The sequence below is a fragment of the Trichechus manatus genome, unplaced genomic scaffold (genome assembly GCF_000243295.1).
Source record: "Trichechus manatus latirostris isolate Lorelei unplaced genomic scaffold, TriManLat1.0 scaffold00003, whole genome shotgun sequence".
Classification (NCBI taxonomy): domain Eukaryota; kingdom Metazoa; phylum Chordata; class Mammalia; order Sirenia; family Trichechidae; genus Trichechus; species Trichechus manatus.
This window is the reverse complement of record NW_004443939.1, coordinates 35,003,746-35,027,010: the sequence shown is the minus strand read 5'-3', so window position 1 is coordinate 35,027,010 and position 23,265 is coordinate 35,003,746. Positions and strand designations below refer to the sequence as shown.

Below are 23,265 nucleotides of genomic sequence, written 5' to 3'. Positions count from 1 at the left end.
CTTTAAAGAAGTCTTTTACAGCAAATTTGCCCAACTTTTACAATATGTCATTTGATTTCTTGACTGTTGCTTCCATGGATATTGATTGTTGATCCAAGTAGAATGAAATTATTGACAACTTAAATGTCGTCTTCATTTATTATGATGCCAATTTGTAGGCCTCTTGTGGCTTGTGTGTTGCTATGATGCTGAAAGCTGTTATCACTGGTACTTCAAATAGCAGCAAGATCACTCATGTTGGATAGGTTTCAGCGGAGCTTTTAGACTAAGACCAGAAAAAAAGGCCTAGCAATGTATTTCTGAAAATCATCTAATGAAAACCTTATGGATAACAACAGAACATTGTCCACTAACTCACAGAAACTACAAATGGTAGTGATCAATAGATTATAGCTGATACCAAAAAATATGTTGGAGCACTATCGTTTTCACAACAAACTTGGTTAGTTGTAGTCCAAGAAATGAGAATCCATCTTCTCTAGAACACAAGTACTTATTTAAAAATCCTTAAGAATATATATATAATATATATATATATTATTTATACAATCACATTTTAAATTTGTCTTCCTTTTCTTCCTAAAGAAATTCACAGGTAAAATAAGCCCCCTATCAGTTTAGTACCTGATAATATTCCAATCAAACCATCTTTTTTTGATGATCTATGTGCTTAGTGATATTTCCATTTCATCAGTTTTGACTGAGATTATGTATCTTATATAGGCATTTAAGAAGCATAATTTGTTAAAGTATGCTTTTCTTTAAGTAGAAGGAAATAAAAAATAAGAAAACTTACCACAGCTAGATTATTTCCTATACATTTCAGAAATAAAAATTTTTCTGCAACAGCATCTTCACCAAGGAACTCACCAAGACTCTCCCTCAGGGCTTGTAAAGTAAGTTGAGGAGATACTCTGAAATATCATACATTACTTTATAATATAAAACTAAATAGATTGTGACTACACTAATAATCCACTAACTTTAGTCAGCTATCTCTAACATAAATACTTATTTAATGTACCAGATATAGCTTAATATATTATGTTTCTACAGTGCCTGGCACTTTGCCAGACTTCAATAAATATTTTTTAAAATGAATGAACAGAAGTGTGCCTTTTGAAATTATACAAATGAATACTGTTTCTAAAAGTTTATTTTCATACTGGGAAGAAAATGCTTTGTCTACTTTTCTCATACACACCTCCAAATTTTACTGGTAAAACAAAAAATTGCTATGGAATTTATATGCTTTTATACATATATTAAAGAATGATTTGGACACAGATATTTATTTTGGAAGTTTGGTAGGATTAGCTAGTGTTTAAAAATATCTTTGACGATAAAATGTTGTGGACTCCCCATCTTTGCTCACTAGGAATACTTCATTCCTTAGTGTCTAAAATTTAAAGTCAGCCCTTATGCTGTTCTTTTGGATTCTTGCTTAAAAGTTGTGGGAAGACATCAAGGACATCATACCTGAAGAAACTGAAAGGTCATTAAAAAGAATAAAAAAGAAAACAACCAAAATGGATGTCAGAAGAGACTCTGAAACTTGCTTTTTGAAGGCAGTGTAGTTAAAGTGAATGGGAGAAATGATGAAGTAAAAGAGTTAAACAGAAGATTTCAAAGAGCAGCTTGAGAAAACAAGGTAAAAGTATTATGATGAAATATGCAAAGACCTGCAGTTAGAAAACCAAAAGAGAACATGACCAGTATTTCTCAAGCTGAAAGAACTGAGAAAACTGAAGCCTCGTGTCGCATTACTGAAGGATTCTAAGAGGAAAAAACTGAATAACTCAGGGAGCATTAAAAGAAGATGGAAAGAATACACAGAGTCACTGTACTGTATCAAAAAGAATCGGCTGATGTTCAAACATTTCAGGAGGTAACATATGATCAAGAAATGCTGGTACTAAAGGAAGATGTCTGAGCTGCACTGAAGCACAGGCAAAAAACAAAGCTCGAGGAGTTGACAGAATACCAATTGAATCTTTCAACAAACAGATGCAATGCTGGAAGTGCCTACTTGTCTATGCCAAGAAACATGGAAGGCAGCTAACTGGTTAACTGATTGGAAGAGATCCATATCTGTGCACATTCCAAAAAAGGGCGATCAAATGTAATGTAGAAATTATTGAAAATATCATTAATATCACATGCTAGTAAAACTTTGCTGAATATAAAAAATGATGGTAGCTGTACATCTACAGGGAACTGTCAGAAGTTCAAGCTGGATTCAGAAGAGGATGTGGAATGAGGGATATCACTGATCATGTCAGATGGATCTTGGCCAAAAGCAGAGAAGATTCAAAAGATATTTACCTTGGTTTTACCAACTATGCGAAGGCATTCAGCAGTGTGGATCACAGCAAATTATGGATAATATTGCAAACGGGAATTCCAGAACACTTAATTGTGCTCATATGGGACCTGTACATAGATCAAGAGGCAGTCATTTGAACAGATATTACTGCCTGGTTCCAAATTGGAGAAGAAGTGCAGCAGGTTTATATCTTTTTACCTTATTTGTTGAATCTATATGCTGAGCAAATAATACAAGAAGTTGGACTATATGAAGAAGAACATGGCGTCAGGATTGGAGGAAGACTAATTAACAATCAACAATATGCAGATGACACAACCTGCCTTGCCAAAAACGGAGATGACTTGAAGCACTTGCTGATGAAGGTCCAAGACTACAGCCTTCAGTATGGATTACACCTGAACATGAACAAAATGAAAATCTTTACAACTGAACTGATAAACATCATGATGAACTGAGGAAAAAATGAAGTTGTCAATGATTTCATTCTACTTGGATCAACAAGCAATGTTCATGGAAGCAGCAGTTGAGAAATCAAACAACATATTGCATTGGGCAAGTCTGCTGCAAAAGATCTCTTTAAAGTTTTAAAAAGCAAAGCTGGTACTTTGATAACGAAGGTGCACCTGACCCAAACCACGGTATTTTCAATTGCCTCCTATGCATGTGAAAGCTGGACAATGAAAAAGGAAGGCAGAAGAACTGATGCGTTCAAATTGTGGAGTTAGCGGAGAATATTGAATATAGCATAGACAGCCAAAAGAATAAACAAATCAAGTCCTAGAAAAAATACAACCAGAATGCTCCTAAAAAAGAAGATGGAGAGACTTAAGACTCACTTACTTCGGACAAGACATCAGGAAAGACCAGTTGCTAGAAAAGGACATCATGTTTGGTAGAGGGTCAGCAAAAACGAGGAAAACCCTCATTGGATGGACTGACACCACAGCCACAACAATGGACCCAGACATATCAACTATCATGTAGATGGCGCAGAACTGGGCAACATTTTGTTCTGTTATGCATAAGATTGCCATGAGTTGGAGATGACTCAATGGCAACTCACAACAGCAACATGGAAAATATTATATAATTTATTTATTCAATCAAAAATATTTATTGAGCACCTACTATGTACTAGGACTGTTCCAAGTGATAAGAATATGTCAATGAACAAAATAGATTAAAACCTCTGCCCTCATGGGCCTTACAATCTAATGGTGGGAGAGAAAAATTAAAAAAATACAATTGATAAGATAGTGCTAAGTACTATAAAGAAAAATATAGCAGAGAAAGGAGAAAAGGGCTGTTAGAGAAAGCCTAAACAAACAAAAAAAAAGTATTTGAATAAGGTCTGAAGGAGGTGAGAGAGCATATGGGAAAGGCAGAAAGAGCATTTTAGCTAAAAGGAACAGCAAATACAGGGGCCTTGAGGTAGAATCATGTCTGATGGGTTCCAGAACAGAAAGAAAGCTAGTGTGGTTGAAGCAAGTGATAGAGAAGATTAGGAGGAGAAACATTTAAGAAAGGTAACAACAGGTGGTCAGATCATACAGTGTCATGTGTGTTCTTGGGTGTGAATATGAAAATATACATATACATACATATAAATGTACATATACTTAAATACATATTTTCTTTGTTTATATTTTTGAACAGTGAAAAAGCTATTGGTAACACACTGCCTTAACCACTATTTTCTCCTCTTCAATAGGTTTCTAATTTCAGATAATTTCTCTCTTAATTACTTCCATAGTAATACACAGTTATACACTATTTTCTGGGTAGCAGAATTATGGCTAAGTGACATCTGTTTCTATAACCAAAAAACCAAACCCGTTGCCATTGAGTTGATTGTAACTCATAGCAACCCTATAGGACAGGGCAGAACTTCTCCATAGGGTTTCCAAGGCTGTAAATATTTATGGAGGCAGACTACCACATCTTTCTCCCTCAGAGCAGCTGGTGGGTTTGAACTGTCAACCATTTGGTTGGCAGTCGAGTGCTTAACTACTGCACCACCAGGCCTCCTCATATTTCTATACAGAAAAAAACAAAAAACAAACCCATTGCCAACGAGTCAATTCTGACTCATAGTGACCCTACAGGACAGAGTAGAACCTATAGGACAGAGTAGAACTGCCTCATTGGGTTTCCAAGAAATGCCTGGTGGATTCGAACTGTCGACCTTTTGGTTAGCAGCCAAAGTCTTAACCACTACGCCACCAGGGTTTCCTATCTTTCTATAGCATTGTTTTATTTAACTATTATATAAAACCAAACCAAACAACCCACTGCCATCAAGTCGATTCCAACTCATAGTGACCCTATAGGACAGAGTAGAACTGCCCACAGGGTTTCCAAGGAGCGTCTGCTGGATTCGAACTACCGACCTTTCAGTTAGCAGTGGTAGCTCTAACCACTTGGCAACCAGGGTATTGACAGTATTCATTAAGTTAGGAAGTGGATCCATCACATGCACAGTATATTTCTCACTTACAATTTTAAAATTTTCAGAAAGCATTTGTCTCTGCAGAAAAAAAGATTTTTCAGGCACATTTTTAAATGACCACAAAACACTTGCCTTATAAATCCAGCTGAAATGAATTTGTTAACAACTTCTTTTGAAATGGTATTTAACTTATAGTTCCACGATCCTTCAGGGACATAAAAAACATGAAGTTCCACCACCTGAATAAATTGAGAAGAATGTCAGTTAAAACATTTTTAAAGTGAAAAAAAAAATCAGTTGTGATCCTCTACAATTTTAGTTTAATAAGCATAATTGAACTAAACATGGAATATATGTATCCCTCTGAACAAATACAGAAACAAAATGAAGAACCAAAAATTTGTTTGTAAGTTGCCTACTTGGCAATTGGAGCAGATAACCCTTTGAAAATGATGTCACAGATGTGGCTCCCAGATTAGCCCACAACAACATCTTTGACCTACGGTGTTCTTTCTGTGGCCTGCATTAAGAATACTAAAGTGCCATCAACAGTTTTCTTTCCCCTCTCCCACCTACTCAGTTATATAGGGTGATCTTATGAATCTTTATGCTATATATACTGTCTACCTACCATAGTTATGATAATTGCTAACTCTAACATTTTTGTTTCCAAGAATTCCAGGAAGAACCTACTCCTGAACAGTGATGGAGAAAGAAATGGTTGTTCTTACACAGAGTATTTCTGTAAACTTGTCTGTGCTTACATATATTGTACTTCTCTTGTACTAATGTTTTGTTATGACCTTGGTTAGAATCCTTCTATTTAGAAGAATAGATTATTACAAAACAGGAAAATTAAAGCAAATACAGCCTCATATTTTAATCTAATGAAGTTTGATATTTGCATCACATCAGGACATATGTAATATGTAAAAATCATGCTAAATTTAATCACTTGGGTTAAAGGAACAATAGCCAGAACAAACTGTAGGGAGCAAAAAAGGTGAACCTGTTATGAAGCTATTGGTATAAATAAAGTGTGAAATGATGGTGGATCAGATCAATGTGCTGGTAGTAGAAGTGACAATAAGTGGTCAGATTTTGTATATATTTTGAAGCTAGAATCAGTAGATTGGAAGTTGAGAGAGAAGAGACAAGGATGACTCTAAGGCTTTTGTCCTCAGAAATTGAAAGACAAGAGCTGTCATCAATTGAGATAGTAAAGGCCATGGGTAGTACAGGTTTTGGGGAGGGAGGAAAGATCCATATTTCAGTGTTAGACATGTTAGGTTTGAGATGTCTATTGGTCATCCAAGTAGAGATGTCCAGGACAGCATCCTTTTATTTTTGAGAGATCTGACCTAGCTCCAGTGGCTAAGGTCAGGAAGAGAGATGCCACGTGGGTGGCTGGTATCAGAACTGAACAGGGAAGTGGAAAGTGGAGATTTATTATATCCTCACAGTTGGGAACAGAAGAGTGGGATTCTGAGGCTTTCCCTTGACACAGTTGGTGTGTGAAGATTGATTTATTATCCTCATCACAATTGCACACCAGGTTCCATTTGAAATTCATGGTTATGAATTTAAATTGAGACTAGACCTTATGCTGGTATATTTTTCTCAGCCATATTTAACTGCTCAGGTGTAGGTGAAAAGTAGGTGGAGAGTTGGATTTACCAGAGCTGTAGTTTTCCAAGGAGTACAATGAAGTGAGAGGGTGCAAAGAGTCAAAAGTATGTGCAAGGAAGTAATTAAGATTGACCTAGGGAATTTAAGGCAGGTACAAAGTATGTCACAAAGTGAGGAGTAGTAAAAATAGGTAATAGGATCAATGCACTGAAGTTTCCAGTATAATTGGGATACTAGAGGAAGTGAGCTGGAGACACAGGAAGTGTGATCAAACAATGGGATACAAGAAATTGAAATCATGGGGATATAATTCATATTACTGCTTTATAAAAACTTTTAAAAAAACAATAATAAGCAGGTTTTTCTTATATTTTAGTATAAAAAGGTTGTCTTACCTCTGATGAAGACGGTCGACTTGGATTAAGCGACATATTTACCAATGTCTCAACTGGGTAAATATCAGTTGGAGTTTTGGTTCTCTTTTTAACTTTCTTCATTTGAGCAGTATTTAATAATAAAAGCTATGAGAGATTTTCTGGCTTGTTTAAGATAACATTCCACTCATTTCTGTTCTCTGATTTATTCAAAAAGAGAAAAGAAAAAAAGATTTTAAAATAGATTAAAAATGAAAACTTAGGAGTATACAATCTTATTATTCTAATTAAAAAGACATATTACTAATAAATAGGGCTGCCAATTGAAATGAAAACAATACATTTTCTCTTGGTCAAAAATTAAGGTTAAATATATATTACTTTATACAAAGTGGTGCCTTGGTGGCATAGTGGATAAAAGTTCGGCTGCTAACCAAAAGGCTGGCAGTGCGAGGAACAAGACAAGGATGCCCTTTATCACTACTCCTATTTAACATTGTGCTGGAAGTCTTAGCTAGAGCAATAAGGCAAAAAAAAAGAAATAAAGGGTATCCAAATTGGTAATGAAGAAGTTAAACTGTCTCTATTTGAGGGCAATATGATACTACACATAGAAAACCCAAGACTTCACAAGAAAAGTACTGGAACTAATAGAAAGATTCAGCAGCAAGATAAACATACAAAAGCAGTTGGATTCCTATACACCAATAAAGAGAACAATGAAAAGGAAATCAGAAAAACAATACCATTTATAATAGCCCTTAAAAAAATAAAATACTTAGGAATAAATCTAACCAGGGATGTAAAAGACCTATACAAAGAAAACTATAAAACACTACTGCAAGAAACCAAAAGAGATCCACCTACATAAATGGAAAAACATACCATGCTCATGGATAGGTAGACTCAGCATTGCAAAAATGACAATTCTACCCAAAGCAATTTACAAATACAATGCAATCTTGATCCAAATACCAATAACATTCTTTAAAGAGATGGAAAAACTAATCATTAACTTTATATGGAAAGGGAAGAAATCTCAGATACGTAAAGCACTACTGAAGAAGAAGAATAAAGTAGGAGGATTTGCACTACCTGACCTCAGAACCTACTATACAGCTACAGTAGTCAAAACAGCATGATACTGGTACAACAACAGATACATTGACCAATGGAACAGGATTGAGAACCCAGATGTAAATCCATCCACCTATGGTCAAATGATTTTTGACAAAGGCCCAAAGTCCATCAAATGGGGAAAAGACTGTCTTTTTAACAAATGGTGCTAGAAAACTCGAGGTCCATTGGCAAAAAAATGAAACAGGATCTATACTTGACACTATATATAAAAAAATAATTCAAAATGGACCAAAGACCTAAAGATAAAGCCAAAAACTATAAAGTTCGTAGAAGAAAAAATAGGATCAATGCTAGAGGCCCTAATACATGGCATTAACAGGATACAAACCATAACCAACAACACACATAAGCTAGATAACTGGAATCTTCTAAAAATTAAACACTTAGGCTCATCAAAACACTTTGCCAAAAGACTAAAACGAGAACCTACAGACTGGGAAAAAAATTTTGGCTATTACAAACCAAAGGTCTAATCTCTAAAATCTACAAGAAATTCCAACACTTCTACAACAAAAAGACAAATAATCCAATTAAAAAACGGGCAAAGGAATTAAACAGACACTTCAGCAAAGAAAACATTCAAGTGGACAACAGACACATGAGGAATTGCCCAAAAACCCTAGCCATTAGAGAAATGCAAATCAAAACTGCAACGAGATACCATCTCACCCCAGCATTACTGGCACAAATCAAAAAAAACAGGAAACAACAAATGTTGGAGAGGCTGCAGGGACACTGGAACTCTTATGCACTGCTGGTGGGAATGCAAAATGATATAACCATTTTGGAAAATGATATGGTGCTTCGTTAGAAAGCTAGAAATAGAAATACCATATGATCCAGCAATCCCACTCCTAGGAACATATCCTAAAGAAATAAGAGCTGTCACAGGAATAGACATATACACACCCACGTTCACTGCAGCATTGTTCACAACAGCAAAAAGATGGAAACAACCTAGATGCCCATCAACAGCTGAATGGATAAACAAACTATGGTACATACACACAATGGAATATTATGCAGCGATAAAGAGCAACGATGAATCTGCAAAGCATCTCATAACATGGATGAATCTGAAGGCATTATGCTGAGTGAGATAAGTCAATCACAAAAGGACAAATATTCTATGACACCACTACTGTAAAAACTCATGAAAAGGTTTACACACAAAAAGAAACATTTGATGGTTAGGAGGGAAGGGAAGGGTGAGGATGGAAAAACAATAAAAAGACAAGTGGTAACTTTTGTGAAGGGTAAGACAGTATACAATACTGGGGAAGCCAGCACATCTTGTACAAGGCAAGCTCATGAAAGCTTCATACACACATCCAAACTCCCGGAGGGACCAAATTGCTGGGCTGAGGGCTGTGGGGACCATGGTCTCAGGGAACATCTAGCCCAATTGGCATAACATAGTTTATGAAGAAAATGTTCTACATTCTACTTTGGTGAGTAGTGTCTGGGGTCTTAAAAGCCTATGAGCAGCCATCTAAGATACTCCACTGGTCTCACTCCTTTGGGAGCAAGGGAGAATGAAGAAAACTAAAGATACAAGGGAAAGATCAGTCCAAAGGACTAATGGACCACAACTACCACGGCCTCCACCAGACTGAGTCCAGTACAACTAGAAGGTGCCCAGCTACCACCACTGACTACTCTGACAGGGATCATAATAGAGGGTCCTGGCCAGAGCTGGAGAAAAACGTAGAACAAAACTCTAACTCACCACAAAAAAAGACCAGACTTACTGGCCTGACAAAGACTGGAGAAACCCCAGGAGTATGGCCTCTGGACACCCTTTCAGCTCAGTAATGAAGTCACTCCCAAGGTTCACCCTTCAGCCAAAGATTAGACAAGCCCATAAAATAAAACGAGACTAAAGGGGCACAACAGCCCAGGGACAAGGACTGTCAGGAGGGGACAGGAAAGCTGGTAATAGGGAACCCAAGGTCAAGAAGAGAGAGTGTTCACACGTCGTGGGGTGTTAACCATTGTCATAAAACAGTATGTGTACTGTTTAATGAGAAACTATTTGTTCTGTAAACCTTCATCTAAAGTACAATAAAAAAAAAATTAAAATAAAAAAAGCCAGCAGTTGGAATTCACCAGCCACTCCTTGGAAGCCCTATGTGGCAGTTCTACTCTGTCCTATAGGCTTACTATGAGTCGGAATTGACTCGATGGCAATGGGTGTTTTGTTACATAAAGTAAAAATTCACTTTTGGAAGTGGAAAGACTGAATTCATACAAATGGCTGGAGAATGATGAAAACTGTTTTGCCATCTGCATCTCTTCCTGGGCTTGGATACCTCAATAATAATAAAAGTGAACCATCTTTCCAGATGAAGTTCCAGTCTTTAAATATATCAGGCTACATTTGTGTATAATTTCCCGTGTTTTTCCTTAGAGGATTTATGGTAGTTTACAAGAATGCACACATGATAAAATAAAAAAACGTAAATAATTACTAAAAATTGAAAAATAAAGTAACTGAATTGTTACTCTAAAAAGGAGTCATCAAAGTGGAATAATCCTTAAGAATACACTAATCATACCAACAATGGAGCAGAAACTTTTAATTGATTTCAAAGCACTGCTCCACCTTGCTTATATTGGAATAGTGATTTAAATCAAACAGAACTTAAAGTTTCTCTGATCTGGTACGGATTATAGATTTATGAAATCCTACCAGAGACCACTAGTTGCTTTAATGGTACCAAAATTAAAAGATTTTCTGGGATATATAGTCTTCTAAATCAGATTAGTTTCACATATTAAATCTAAAAAAAAACCAAACCCACTGCCACCAAGTTGATTCCAATTCATAGCTACCTGTAGGACAGAGCAGAACTACCCCATAGGGTTTTCAAGGCTGTAAATCTTTATGGAAGCAGACTGTGGCTGGTGGGTTTGAACTGCCGAATTCTCGGCAGCTGAGCGCTTAACCACTGTGCAACCAGGCCTCCTTACTTTGACGTATTACTTCCTATACAGGCATATCTATGAGATACTGCAGTTTCAATTCCAGACCACTGCAATAGAGCGAATATTGCAATAAAGTGAGTCACACGAATTTTTTGGTTTCCCAGTGCATATAAAAGTTACGTTTACACTATACTGTAGTCTATTAAGTGTGCAATAGCATTATGTCTAAAAAAACAATGTACATACCTTAAATAAAAACAATGTACATACCTTAAATAAAAAATACTTTATTGGTTAAAAATGCTAACCATCATCTGAGCCTTTATTAAGTCATAATCTGTTTGCTGGTGGAGGGTCTTGCCTTGATGTTGATGGCTGCTGACTAATCAGGGTGGTGACTGCTGAAGGTTGGAGTGGCTGTGGCAATTTCTTAAAATAAGGCAACAACGAAGTTTGCTGCATCGATTGACTATTCCTCTCACGAACGATTTCTCTGTAGCATGCAATGCTGCTTGACAGCATTTTACCCACAGTAGAACTTCTTTCAAAATTGGAGTCAATCCTCTCAAATCTTGCCACTGCTGCATCAACTAAATTTATGTAATATTCTAAATCCTTTGTTGTCATTTCAACAGTGTTCACAGCATCTTCACCAGGAGTAGATTCCATCCAAAGAAACCACTTTCTTTGCTCATCCCTAAGAAGCAACTCCTCATCCGTTAGAGTTTTATCATGAGATTGCAGCAATTCAGTCATCTCTTCAGGCTCTACTTCTAATTATAGTTCTCTTGCTGTTTCACCACATCTGCAGTTACTTCCTCCACTGAAAGTCATCCATGAAGGTTGGAATCAGCTTCTTCCAAACTCCTGTTAATGTTTATATTTGGACCTCCTGTAAATCAGGAATGTTCTTAATGGCATCTAGAATGGTGAATCCTTTTCAGAAGGTTTTCGATTTACTTCGCCCAGATCCATCAGAGAAATCGCTATCTATGGCAGCTACTGCCTTACGAAATGTATTTCTTGAAAAATAAGACTTGAAAGTCACTTCTTGATCCAGGGGCTGCAGAATGGATGTTGTGGTGTTGTTGTTGTTAGGTGCCCTCGAGTCGGTTCCCATTCGTAACCACCCTATGTACAACAAAACGAAACATTGCCAGGTACTGCGCCATCTTCACAATCGTTGTTATACTTGAGTCCATTGTTGCAACCACTGTGTCAACCATCTTGTTGAGGGTCTTCCTCTTTTTTGCTGACCCTCTACTTTACCAAGCATGATGTCCTTTCCAGGGACTGATCCCTCCTGATAACATGTCCAAAGTATGTGAGACATAGTCTCGCCATCCTTGCTTCTAAGGAGCATTCTGGCTGTGCTGTACTTCTTCCAAGACAGATTTGTTTGTTCTTTTGGCAGTCCACTGTATATTCATTATTCTTTGCCAATACCATAATTCAAAGGCATCAATTCTTCTTCGGTCTTCCTTATTCATTGCCCAGCTTTCGCATGCACATGAGGCAACTGAAAACATGATGGCTTCGGTCAGGTGCACCTTAGTCTTCAAAGTGACATCTTTGCTTTTTAACACTTTAAAAAGGTCTTTTGCAGCAGATTTGCCCAACGCAATGCAGTCTTTTCATTTCTTGACTACTGCTTCCATGTGTGTTGATTGTGGATCCAGGTAAAATGAAATCCTTGACAACCTCAATCTTTTCTCCTTTTATCATGATGTTGCTTACTGGTTCAGTTGTGAGGATTTTTGTTTTTTTTATGTTGAGATGTAATCCATACTGAAGGCTGCAGTCTTTGATTTTCATCGGTAAGCGCTTCATGTCTTCTCCACTTTCAGCAAGCAAGGTTGTGTCATCTGCTTATCGCAGGTTGTTTGAGTCTTCCTCCAGTCCTGATGCCTCATTCTTCTTCACGTAGTCCAGCTTCTCAGACTATTTGCTCAGCATACAGATTGAATAGGTATGGTGAAAGGATACAACCCTGACACACATCTTTCCTGACTTTAAACCATGCAGTATCCCTTCGTTCTGTTTGAACAACTGCCTCTTGATCTATGTACAGTTTCCTTGTGAGTACAATTAAGTGTTCTGCATTCTCATTCTTCCCAATGTTATTCATAATTTGTTATGATCCACAGTCGAATGCCTTTGCATAGTCAATAAAACACAGGTAAACATCTTTCTGGTATTCTCTGCTTTCAGCCAGCATCCATCTGATATCAGCAATGATATCCCTGGTTCTACATCCTCTTTTAAATCCAGCTTGAATTTCTGGCAGTTCCCTGTAGATGCACTGCTGCGGCCACTTTTGAATGATCTTCAGCAAAATTTTACTTGTGTGTGATATTAATGATATTGTTTGATAATTTCTGCATTTTGTTGGATCATCTTTCTTTGGAATAGGCATAAATATAGATCTCTTCCAGTTGGTTGGCCAGGTAGCTGTCTTCCAAATTTCTTGACATAGACGAGTGAGGATTTCCAATGCTGCATCTGTTTGCTGAAACATCTCAATTGGTATTCAGTCAATTCCTGGAACCTTGTTTTTCACCAATGCCTTCTGTGCAGCTTGGACCTCCTGCTTCAGTACCATCAGTTCCTGATCAGATGCTACCTCCTGAAATGGTTGAATGTCAACCAATCTTTTTTTGGTATAGTGACTCTGTGTATTCCTTCCATCTTCTTTTGATGCTTCCTGCATCGTTTAATATTTTCCCCAAAGAATCCTTCAATATTGCAACCCAAGGCTTGAATTTTTAATTCAGTTCTTTCAGCTTCAGAAGTGCTGAGTGTTTTCTTCCCTTTTGGTTTTCTATCTCCAGGTCTTTGCACATGTCATTATAATACTTTACCTTGTCTTCTTGAGCTGCCCTTTGAAATCTTCTGTTCAGCTCTTTTACTTCATCATTTCTTCCATTTGCTTTAGCTACTCGATGTTCAAGAGCAAGTTTCAGAGTCTCTTCTGACATCCATTTTGGTCTTTTCTTTCTTTCCTGTCTCTTTAGTGACCTCTTGCTTTCTTCATGTATGATGTCCTTGATGTCATTCCACAACTCTTCTGGTCTTAGGTCACTAGTGTTCAATGTGTCAAATCTATTCTTGAGATGGTCTCTAAATTCAGGTGGGATATACGTACTCAAGGTTGTACTTTGGCTCTTGTGGGCTTGTTCTCATTTTCTTCAGCTTCAACTTGAACTCGCATATGAGCAATTGATGATCTGTTCTACAGTCAGCCCCTGGCCTTGTTCTGACTGATGATACTAAGTTTTCCATTGTCTCTTTCCACCTATACAGTTGATTTGATTCCTGTGTATTCCATCTGGTGAGGTCCACCATGTACAGTGGCTGTTTATGTTGTAGAAAAAAGTATTTGTAATGAAGAAGTCATTGGTCTTGTCAAATTCTATCATATAATGTCCAGAATCATTTCTACCACCAAGGCCATATTTTCCAACTATCAATTCTTCTTTGTTTCCAACTTTCGCATTCCAATCACCAGTAATTATCAATACTTCTTGATTTCATGTTTGATTAATTTCAGACTGCAGAAATTCATAAAAATCTTCAATTTCTTCATCTTTGGCCTTAGTGGTTGGTGAGTTAATTTGAATAATAGTTGTATTAACTTGTCTTCCATAGGTGTATGGATATTATCCTATCACTGACAGTGTCATACTTTGGGACAGATCTTGAAATGTACTTTTTGACAATGAATCCGATGGCTTTCCTCTTCAATTTGTCATTCCTGGCACAGTAAACCATAGGATCATCCAATTCAAAATGGCCCATACCAGTCCATTTCAGCTCACTAATGCCTAGGATATCAATTTTTATGTGGTCGATTTCATTTTTGATGATTTACAATTTTCCTAGGTTCATACTTCATAAATTCCACATTTCAATTATTAATAGATGCTTGCAGCTGTTTCTTCCCATTCTGAATCATGCCACATCAGCAAATAAAGGTCTGGAAAGCTTGATTCCATCCACCTCATTAAGGTCAACTCTACATTTCGGAGGCAGCTCTTCCCCAGTTGTCTTTTGAGTGCCTTCCAACCTGAGGGGCTTATCTTCCGGCACTATATCAGACAATATTGTGTTACCAGGCATGAAAACAACATTATCTCCTTGTGTATCTCTATTAGGGCTCTTGGGTAATCGGGTGCATTGTCAGTGAGCAGTAATATTTTGAAAGGAATCTTTTTTTCTGAGCAGTAGGTCTCAACAGTGGGCTTAAAATATCCAGAAAACCACGTTGTAAACAGATGTGCTGTCATCCAGCTTTCTTGTTGCATTTATAGAGCACAGGCAGAGTAGAATTAGCATAATTCTTCTGAGCCCTAGGATTTTCAGAATGGTAAATGAGCATTGGCTTCAACTTAATGTCACCAGCTGCATTAGCCCCTAACAAGAGAGTCAGCCTGTCCTTTGAAGCTATGAAGCCAGGCATTGACTTCTCTCTAGCTATGAAAGTCCTAGATGGCATCTTCTTCCAATAGAAAGCTGTTTCGTCTACATTGAAAATCTGTTGTTTAGTGTAGCCACCTTCATCAATTATCTTAGCTAGATCTTCGGGATGACTTACTGCAGCTTCTACATCAGCACTTGCTGCTTCACCTTGCACTTTTATGTTATGGAGACAGCTTCTTTCCTTAAACTTCATGAACCAACCTTTGCTAGCTTCAAACTTTTCTTCTGCAGCTTCCTTATCTCTCTCAGCCTTCACTGAACTGAAGAGAGTTAGGGCCATGTTCTGGATTAAGCTTTGGCTTAAGGGAATGTTGTGGCTGGTTTGATCTTCTATCCAGACCACTAAAACTTTCTCTGTATCAGCAATAAGGCTGTTTCGCTTTCTTATCATTTGTGTGTTCACTGGAGTAGCACTTTTAATTTCCTTAAAGAACTTTTCCTCTGCATTCACAACTTGGCTAATTGTTTGGTGCAAGAGGTCTAGCTTTTGGCCTATCTCGGCTTTCAACATGCCTTCCTAGCTAAGCTTAATCGTATCTAACTTTTGATTTAAAGTGAGAGATGTGCAACATTTCCTTTTACTTGAACATTAAGAGGTCACTGTAAAAACAAAGAACAAAAAAAAACAAAAACTCGTTGCCTTCGAGTCAATTGCAACTCATAGCGACCCAAGAGGACAGAGTAGAACTGCCTCATAGGGTTTCCAAAGAGTGGCTGGTGGATTCAAACTGCTGACCTTTAATTAGCAGCTGTGCTCTTAACCACTGTGTCACCAGGGCTCCATTGCAGGGCTATTAACTGACTTAATTTCAATATTGTCATATCTGAGGGAATATGCAGGCCTGAGGAGAGGGAGAGAGACAGGGGAATGGCTAGTCAGTGAAGCAGTCAGGACACACACAACATTTATCAGTTAAGTTCACCATCTTATATGGGTGTCGTATGTGGCGCCCCAAAACAATTACAGTTAGTAACATCAAACATCACTGATCACAGGCCACCATAACTGATATAATAATAATGAAAAAGTGAAATATTGTGAGAATTACCAAAATGTGACATAGAGACATTAAGTGAGCACATTCTGTAGGAAAAATGGTACCAATAAACTTGCTTGACCCGGGGTTGCCACAACTTTCAATTTATAAAAAAACGCAGTATCTGCAAAGAGCAATGAAGTGAAGCCAAGAAAACAAGGTATGCTTGTATAAATTTCTTACAAAAAATTAAAACTTAAAATGTGATTTATCATTTTAACCATTTCAAACAGTATTTTAAATAGATTAATACTTTAAGAAAACATTTAGATAGTTCCATTTCTATATCTATCCAAAGACTCTTACTGCTGTACTAATAACAGTCTCTGTTATGAAGGTAAACAAAGCATGACTAAGATATATATACATACATATAGATATAGATATAGATATATGGTCACTTTTTTATTAGATAAAAATTAGCAGTAATAAGCTATAATAATTATAGTACCTAAGCATTCATTGATCAACTGGTATACAAATTAGGAGGCTAGAATTTTTAATGTTTTTGGCTGCATTAAAAACTTGGTATTTTAATTCAGAACAAATTTTTAATTTGCAAACTCAAGATAGGTCAGTCAGGACCTGCTTTAGTATTTTTTTAAGGTAAAACGTCCCACTATAGTACCCCTTCTAAAGGAACACCCAAGAAGTCATGTTTTGGACTCTAAGAACTACCTTTGTCACTACTAACTGAATCAGTGTTCAAGAGCCAATCTTGGGTGGTTCAGAGACAAACAAAATTGCCTGCCATGATCAGATTCACCCTTAGAAATCAGAACTGGGAAAAGAACTCAAGACTTAAGTATGTTAGTATGAGGATATTGAAGCAAAAAGAATGTAGAAAGAGAAGTCATAAAGAATCACAGCGAGGCAGGGCCAAGATGGCAGAATAGTCAGAAGCTTCCTGTCATCCCTCTTACAACAAAGACCCAAAAAAACAAGTGAGTCAAATATATATGACAAACTAGGAACCCTAATCATCAAAGACAAAGCTGAAGAATTGGACTAAGTGGCAAGTGGAAGGAGAGGCAATTCAAAAGCAGCGGAAACAGGGAACCACAGAGTGTGGATTCGCTAGCTGAATCTGCACAGCATACACGGGCTGAAGCAAGCAGCAAAATCTCAAGCTAAGACCCACCATACCTGGTGCAGCCAAGCAGCAGCAAATCTGCGTGCACCTCCAGAACCAAACAGGAGCAACACCAGATATGCGAAGGTTAAGTGTAAGCTCTCAACCTAACTGAGCGCTGGCAAAATAACCCCAGAGCTTCGCAGCGGAGAAACACTTCCTTCCCCTCACTCACCCCCTACCCCACTCTGAAATCAGTCACCTGGCATTCAACAATCCACGCCCCTTAAGCCAGGAACCCAGGGCCAGTTCGGAGGCCCTGCCCCTTTGCTCAGCCACTGGCATATGGGGTCCAGGACTTGCAGCAACCCTCACCCCTGCCCCGGCCCTTGTGGACCAATTCAACACCACACGCCCTCATTAGCATAAAACAGCAGGGCATACACCTGAAGCCCATTTTCACCTGCAGCAGTCAAGGGGGAGCTGCAGATATGTGACATTCAACAACTCCCTGCCCCTTAAGAAGGAACCTCACCCACCCACATAGGTGGCCTGAGAGCCAGTGGTACCACCCATTCCATCAAGCCACCCACGACAGGGGTCTGAGGATTAGTGATGCCTCGCAGCCCCTTCAGCCAATGGTACCAGGTGCCCAAGGACCAGCTGCACTACCCCCTCAATATGTTCTCTAGGGGACAGGGACATGCCCTCCGTCCAGGCACCCAGAGGTAGCCATCAGCCCACTGCCTTGCCCCACACATCACCCCCCACTGCAACCAGAGACCTATGCCTGCTCTGAAAACCCCTACGCAGCCCTGCCCGCCTAGTACTGTAACGGAGAGTCTGCACCACACACTCGGTGACTGATGACCCAGACACCTGTGCCCTGAATAACCATACCCCTGAAAGAACAGTGAATAGGCTGCTGGGCTCACACACCTAGTAGCTGCTCTGACCACCTAGAGACAGGATGTGAGAGCTTTAATAACACCAACAACCAAAGCAGCTCACATGCCCAGCCTACTTGGACATGTCAAAACAAAACAAAAAAAAATACAGGACATTGTAAACAAAAATACAATAAATAAATATAATAACTTATTGATGCCTTGGAGGTAACAGTCAATATCAAATCACATAAAGAAGCAGGACAAGATGACTCCAGCAAGTGATCAAAATAAAGAACCAGAAAACCTTCTGGAAGAAGATAATGCAATGGAACTGAGAAAGAATTCAAAAGACTAATATGAAGAGCTCTCCAAGAGATCAGAAAGGAGATCAGGCAAAACTCTGACCAAGCCAAGGAACATACAGACAAAGCAATAGAAGAATTCAGGAAAAAATACAAGAACAAAACAAAAGAATAAACAGGCTGCTAGAAATCATACAGAGACAGCAACTAGAAATCCAAAAAATTAACAATAATATTTCAGAATTAGATAACTCACAGGAGCAAAATTGAGACAATGGAAATAAGAATTAGTGAGATTGAAGATAAATCCCTTGAAACCAATTTGTTTGAGGAAAAATCAGAAAAAAAAAAGAAAAAAAAATGAAGAAAGCTCAAGAATTATGTGGGTTACTATCAAGAGGAAAAACCTACGAGTGATCAGAGTACCAGAACGGGGGGGATAACAGAAAATACAGAGAGAATTGTTTAGTATTTGCTGGCAGAAAACTTCCTTAATATCATGAAAAATGAGAAGATATCTATCCAAGAAGTTCAACAAATCCCACAGGGTAGACCTCAAAAGAAAGTCATCAAGACATATAATCAAACTTACTGTCTTAGTTATCTAATGCTGCTATACCAGAAATACCACAAGTGGATGGCTTCAACAAACAGAAGTTTATTCTCTCACAGTATAGTAGGCAAGAAATCTGAATTCAGGGTGTGAACTCCAGGGGAAGGCTTCCTCCCTCTGTCAGCTCTGGAGGAAGGTTCTTGTCATCAATCTTTCCCGGTCGAGGAGTTTCTCAGTGCAGGGACCCCAGGTCCATAGGACGCACCATTTTCCTGGCACTACTTTCTTGGTGGTATGAGGTCCCCATGTCTCTCTGCTCACTTGTTTTATATCTCAAAAGAGATTGACTCAATACACAACCTAATCTTTTAGATTGAGTCCTGCCTCATTAACGAACTGCCTCTAATCCTGCCTCATTAACATCATAGAGGTAGGATTTACAACACATAGCAAAACTGTATCAGATGACAAAATGGTGAACAATCACACAATACTGGAAATCATGGCCTAGCCAAGTTGACACATATTTTGGGGGGGCACAATTCAATCCATGACATTACACCCCATGGCCCCCCAAAATTCATGCCCTCGCCACATGTAAAGCATATTCACCCCATCATATCATAGCAAAAGTCTTAATTCAACTCCAAATCCAAAATCCAAAAATTCCTCTTCATCTGTGAAATTGAGAATCCAAGTTATCTGCTTCCAAAAGTACAATGGCAGAACCGGCACAAGATAGACATTTCCATTACAAATGGGAGAAACTGGAGGGAAAGAAGCAATAACAGGCACCAAACAAGTCAGCAGAACAAGTTACACTAGCCCTCAAAGCTTGAAAACAATCCTTTGTTTACACAATGGCCCTGCCCTCCAGGCCCTAGGTATTGGCCACACTCTCCAGATTCTGAGTGAAGGTCCCTTCAGCCCTGGGCTTCAGCTCCACCTTACAGGCCCACTGGAATGGCAACTCTGCTCCCTCAGCTTTGGGCAACCCCATTCTCCTAGTCCATCTGAGTGACAACTCTACCCCCTTGGTCCTGGCAAGCCCCATTCTTCTGCCCCTTGGGTGTCGCAGTCATACCCCCTCAGCTTTGGGCAGTGGATCCGGCCCCATCTCGCTGGCACTATGAATGGCAGCCCCATAATTTGAAATCCCAGCAGGCCATGGCTCCACCCTCTGAGACCCCAGAGGTTATGGCCCTATCTTTTGAGATGGAGGCAGCTCTGCTTCCTGTGTTCCTTGTCTCTTCAGCCTCTGATTCCTGGTTCCTTGGCCTCTTGGCCCCTCGGGCCTTGTCGCCTGTGTCTGCCCTGCTGGGGCAAGTGTTCCACCAGTAAACTTCAGTCAGAAGGCACTCAGCTCTCTTGCTCCATGGGTCAGTAAGCCTAGCTCCACCGATAAGTGCCCGAAGGTACCCCACTCCACCAAGAAGCCTCCTGTGCAAAGGCACTCAGCTCTCTCTCTCTGTGGGTCAGCTCCAGTGCTGTCTCACACTGGTCTCCTGGTTCTGCTGCTATTTCTCCAGAAAGGTCCTTAGGGGAAGGGGAAATCACTAACTAGACAGTAGACAAGTGTCAACTTTAGTGAAGGGAAGGACAACACACAATATAGGGGAAGTCATCACAACTGGACCAAAGCAAAAGGACAGAAGTTGCCTAGACACATCCAAACACTTTGAAGGACCTAGTACCTGGGGCTGAGGGGGGAGTACCATAGCTTCAGGGGACATCTAGGTCAATTGGCATAATAAAGTTTATAAAGAAAATGTTTTACATCTCACTTTAGTGAGTAGCGTCTGGGTCTTAAAAGCCTGCGAGCAGCCATGTAAGATCCATCTATTAGTCCCATCCTACCCGGACCAAAGGAGAATGAAAGGACTAGGGACACAGGGAAAATACAAGTGCAAAGGACTAAAGGACCACATGAATCAGAGACTCCACCGGCCTGAGACTAGAAGAACTAGATGGTGTTTGGCTACCTGGCCCTGACGGGGATTGCAGCATACAGTCCTGGACAGAGCAGGAGAAGAATGTAGAAGAGAATTCAAATTCACATAAAAAGACCAGACTTACTGGTCTGACAGGGACTGGAGGAACCCCTGAAACTATGCCCCCGGATACTCTGCTAACCCAGAACTGAAACCATTATTGAAGCCCACTTTTCAGAAAAGGATTAGACAGGCCAATAAAACAAAAAATAATACAAGTGAGGAACGTGCTTCTTAGTTCAATCAAACACGTGAGACCAAATGGGCAGCTCCTGTCCAAAAGCAGGACGAGAAGGCAGGAAGGGGCAGGAACTCGACAAATGGACATAGGGAACCTGGGGTAGAAAGAGGGAGTGTGCTGTCACATTGTGGGGATTGCAACAAATGTCACAAAACAATATGTGTAAAATTTTTGAATGAGAAATTAACTTGAGCTGTAAACTTTTACCTAAAGCACAATAAAAAATAAAATAAAAATAACTTACAGTAATTTTCTCTAGTCAAGTTCATGTAATAAATCAGAAGCAACACTTTGAAGTCTATTACACAATTAAGGATTCCTGCCTACTTACTGAGATACTATGAATTATGAGCTTAAAATATCCTAAAATAAAATCACAAGACATCACACAGGAGGATAAATGTCAATGGAACTACATAATAAATCTATGTAATAAGTTATTTCCACTGAAAGCAGTCACAATTGTCTTTATTGGGCAGTGAAGTATCTTTTTAATTTTGCCTAGCAATTATCTGTGGTGTACTGATATTTCCTTTAAAATAAAATTTAATGAGAATAAAAAAAAAAAAGAATCATAGGCATGAGGCAAGCTAATGTCATGAGAAACTGTAACTATTTGCAAAAAGAGATAGAAAAAGATAAAGAGTGGAATGACCAAGTGAATTAGTAGTGAGAGGCCAAATCAGGAGACATCAGAAAATACTTGATTCACATTAATAGCTAAAAACTAAAGAGAAGAGTTAAGAATTTTTGCCGCTAGGGTCCCGAGCCTTGGATCTACTTCTAGTTTGGCCTATCGGTACACATGTTCCTGTTTTGTGTATTTCCGTGCAATATCAGTCTCTACTTCTGCTCCATGCTGATCTTTATAAAAATCTCCCTATTACTTGAGGTAACTTGAAAGAATCTTTTATGTTGAAACCAAAAGAGGCTAATTGAAACTTTACGCATGCTGAAAATCCTAACATATAATATTAGGGATTTTCAAAGTCTTTGTTGTTATTAGTTGCCATCAAGTTGGCTCCAACTCATGGTGGTCCTCTGTCATCTTCATGATCACTGGTGTGTTTGAGTTCATTGTTGTGGCTATTGTGTTAATCCATCTCATTGAAGATTTCCGTTGTTTTTTGTTGAAAACATGATGCCTTTTTCTAGCAATTGGTCTTTCCTGATGTTATATCCAAAGTAAGTGAGTCGAAGTCTCGTCATCCTCGTTCTCTGGCTGTATTTCTTCTAAGACTAATTTGTTGATTCTTTTCGCTGTCCTTGGTATATTCAATATTCTTTGCCAAAACCACAATGTGAATGTCTCAATTGTTCTTCTGTCTTCCTTTTTCATTGTCCAGCTTTCACCTGCATATGAGGTGGCTGAAAACTCCATGGCTTGGGACAGGTGCATCTTAGTCATCAAAGTGCCATTTTCGCTTTTTAAGACTTTAAAAAGGTCTTTTGCAGCAGGTTTGCCAATGCAATACGATGCAATATGAGTTCTTGGCTGCTGCTTCGACAGACGCTGATTGTTGATCCAAATAGAATGAAATCGTTGAAGTTCAATTTTTCCTCGATTTATCACAATGTTGTTTATTGGTTCAGTTGTGAGGATTTTCATTTTGTTCATGTTGAGATGTAACCCATACTGAAGGCTGTAGTCTCTGACCTTCATCATAAGTGTTTCAAGTCAAGCAAAGTTGTGTTATCTGTGTATTACAGGTTGTTAATTAGTCTTATTCCAATCCTGATGCCAAGTTCTTCTTCATATAGTCCAGCTTCTTGGATTTGTTCAGCATACATATTGAATAGGTAAGGTAAGGATACACCTTACTGCACACCTTTTCTAACTTTAAACCACGC

General features: G+C 38.7%; 1 protein-coding gene across 2 annotated transcripts in view; it reads right to left on the bottom strand.

Annotated features, from left to right (window-relative positions):
- SPATA1 (spermatogenesis associated 1) overlaps positions 1 to 23,265 on the bottom strand; it is a 120,845-nt gene that overhangs the window by 91,056 nt on the left and 6,524 nt on the right. The window contains exons 1-4 of one of the 2 annotated variants that reach the window (XM_023731507.1): positions 16,065 to 16,454; positions 6,803 to 6,981; positions 4,911 to 5,017; positions 797 to 914 (exon numbers count right to left, since the gene is read on the bottom strand). In XM_023731507.1, the coding sequence (XP_023587275.1) occupies positions 797 to 914; positions 4,911 to 5,017; positions 6,803 to 6,904 (327 nt within the window). In that variant the 5' untranslated portion in view covers positions 6,905 to 6,981; positions 16,065 to 16,454. Of the gene's footprint in view, positions 1 to 796; positions 915 to 4,910; positions 5,018 to 6,802; positions 6,982 to 16,064; positions 16,455 to 23,265 lie in introns of those variants that run through there. The other variant, XM_004369142.2, reaches the window with a different exon arrangement.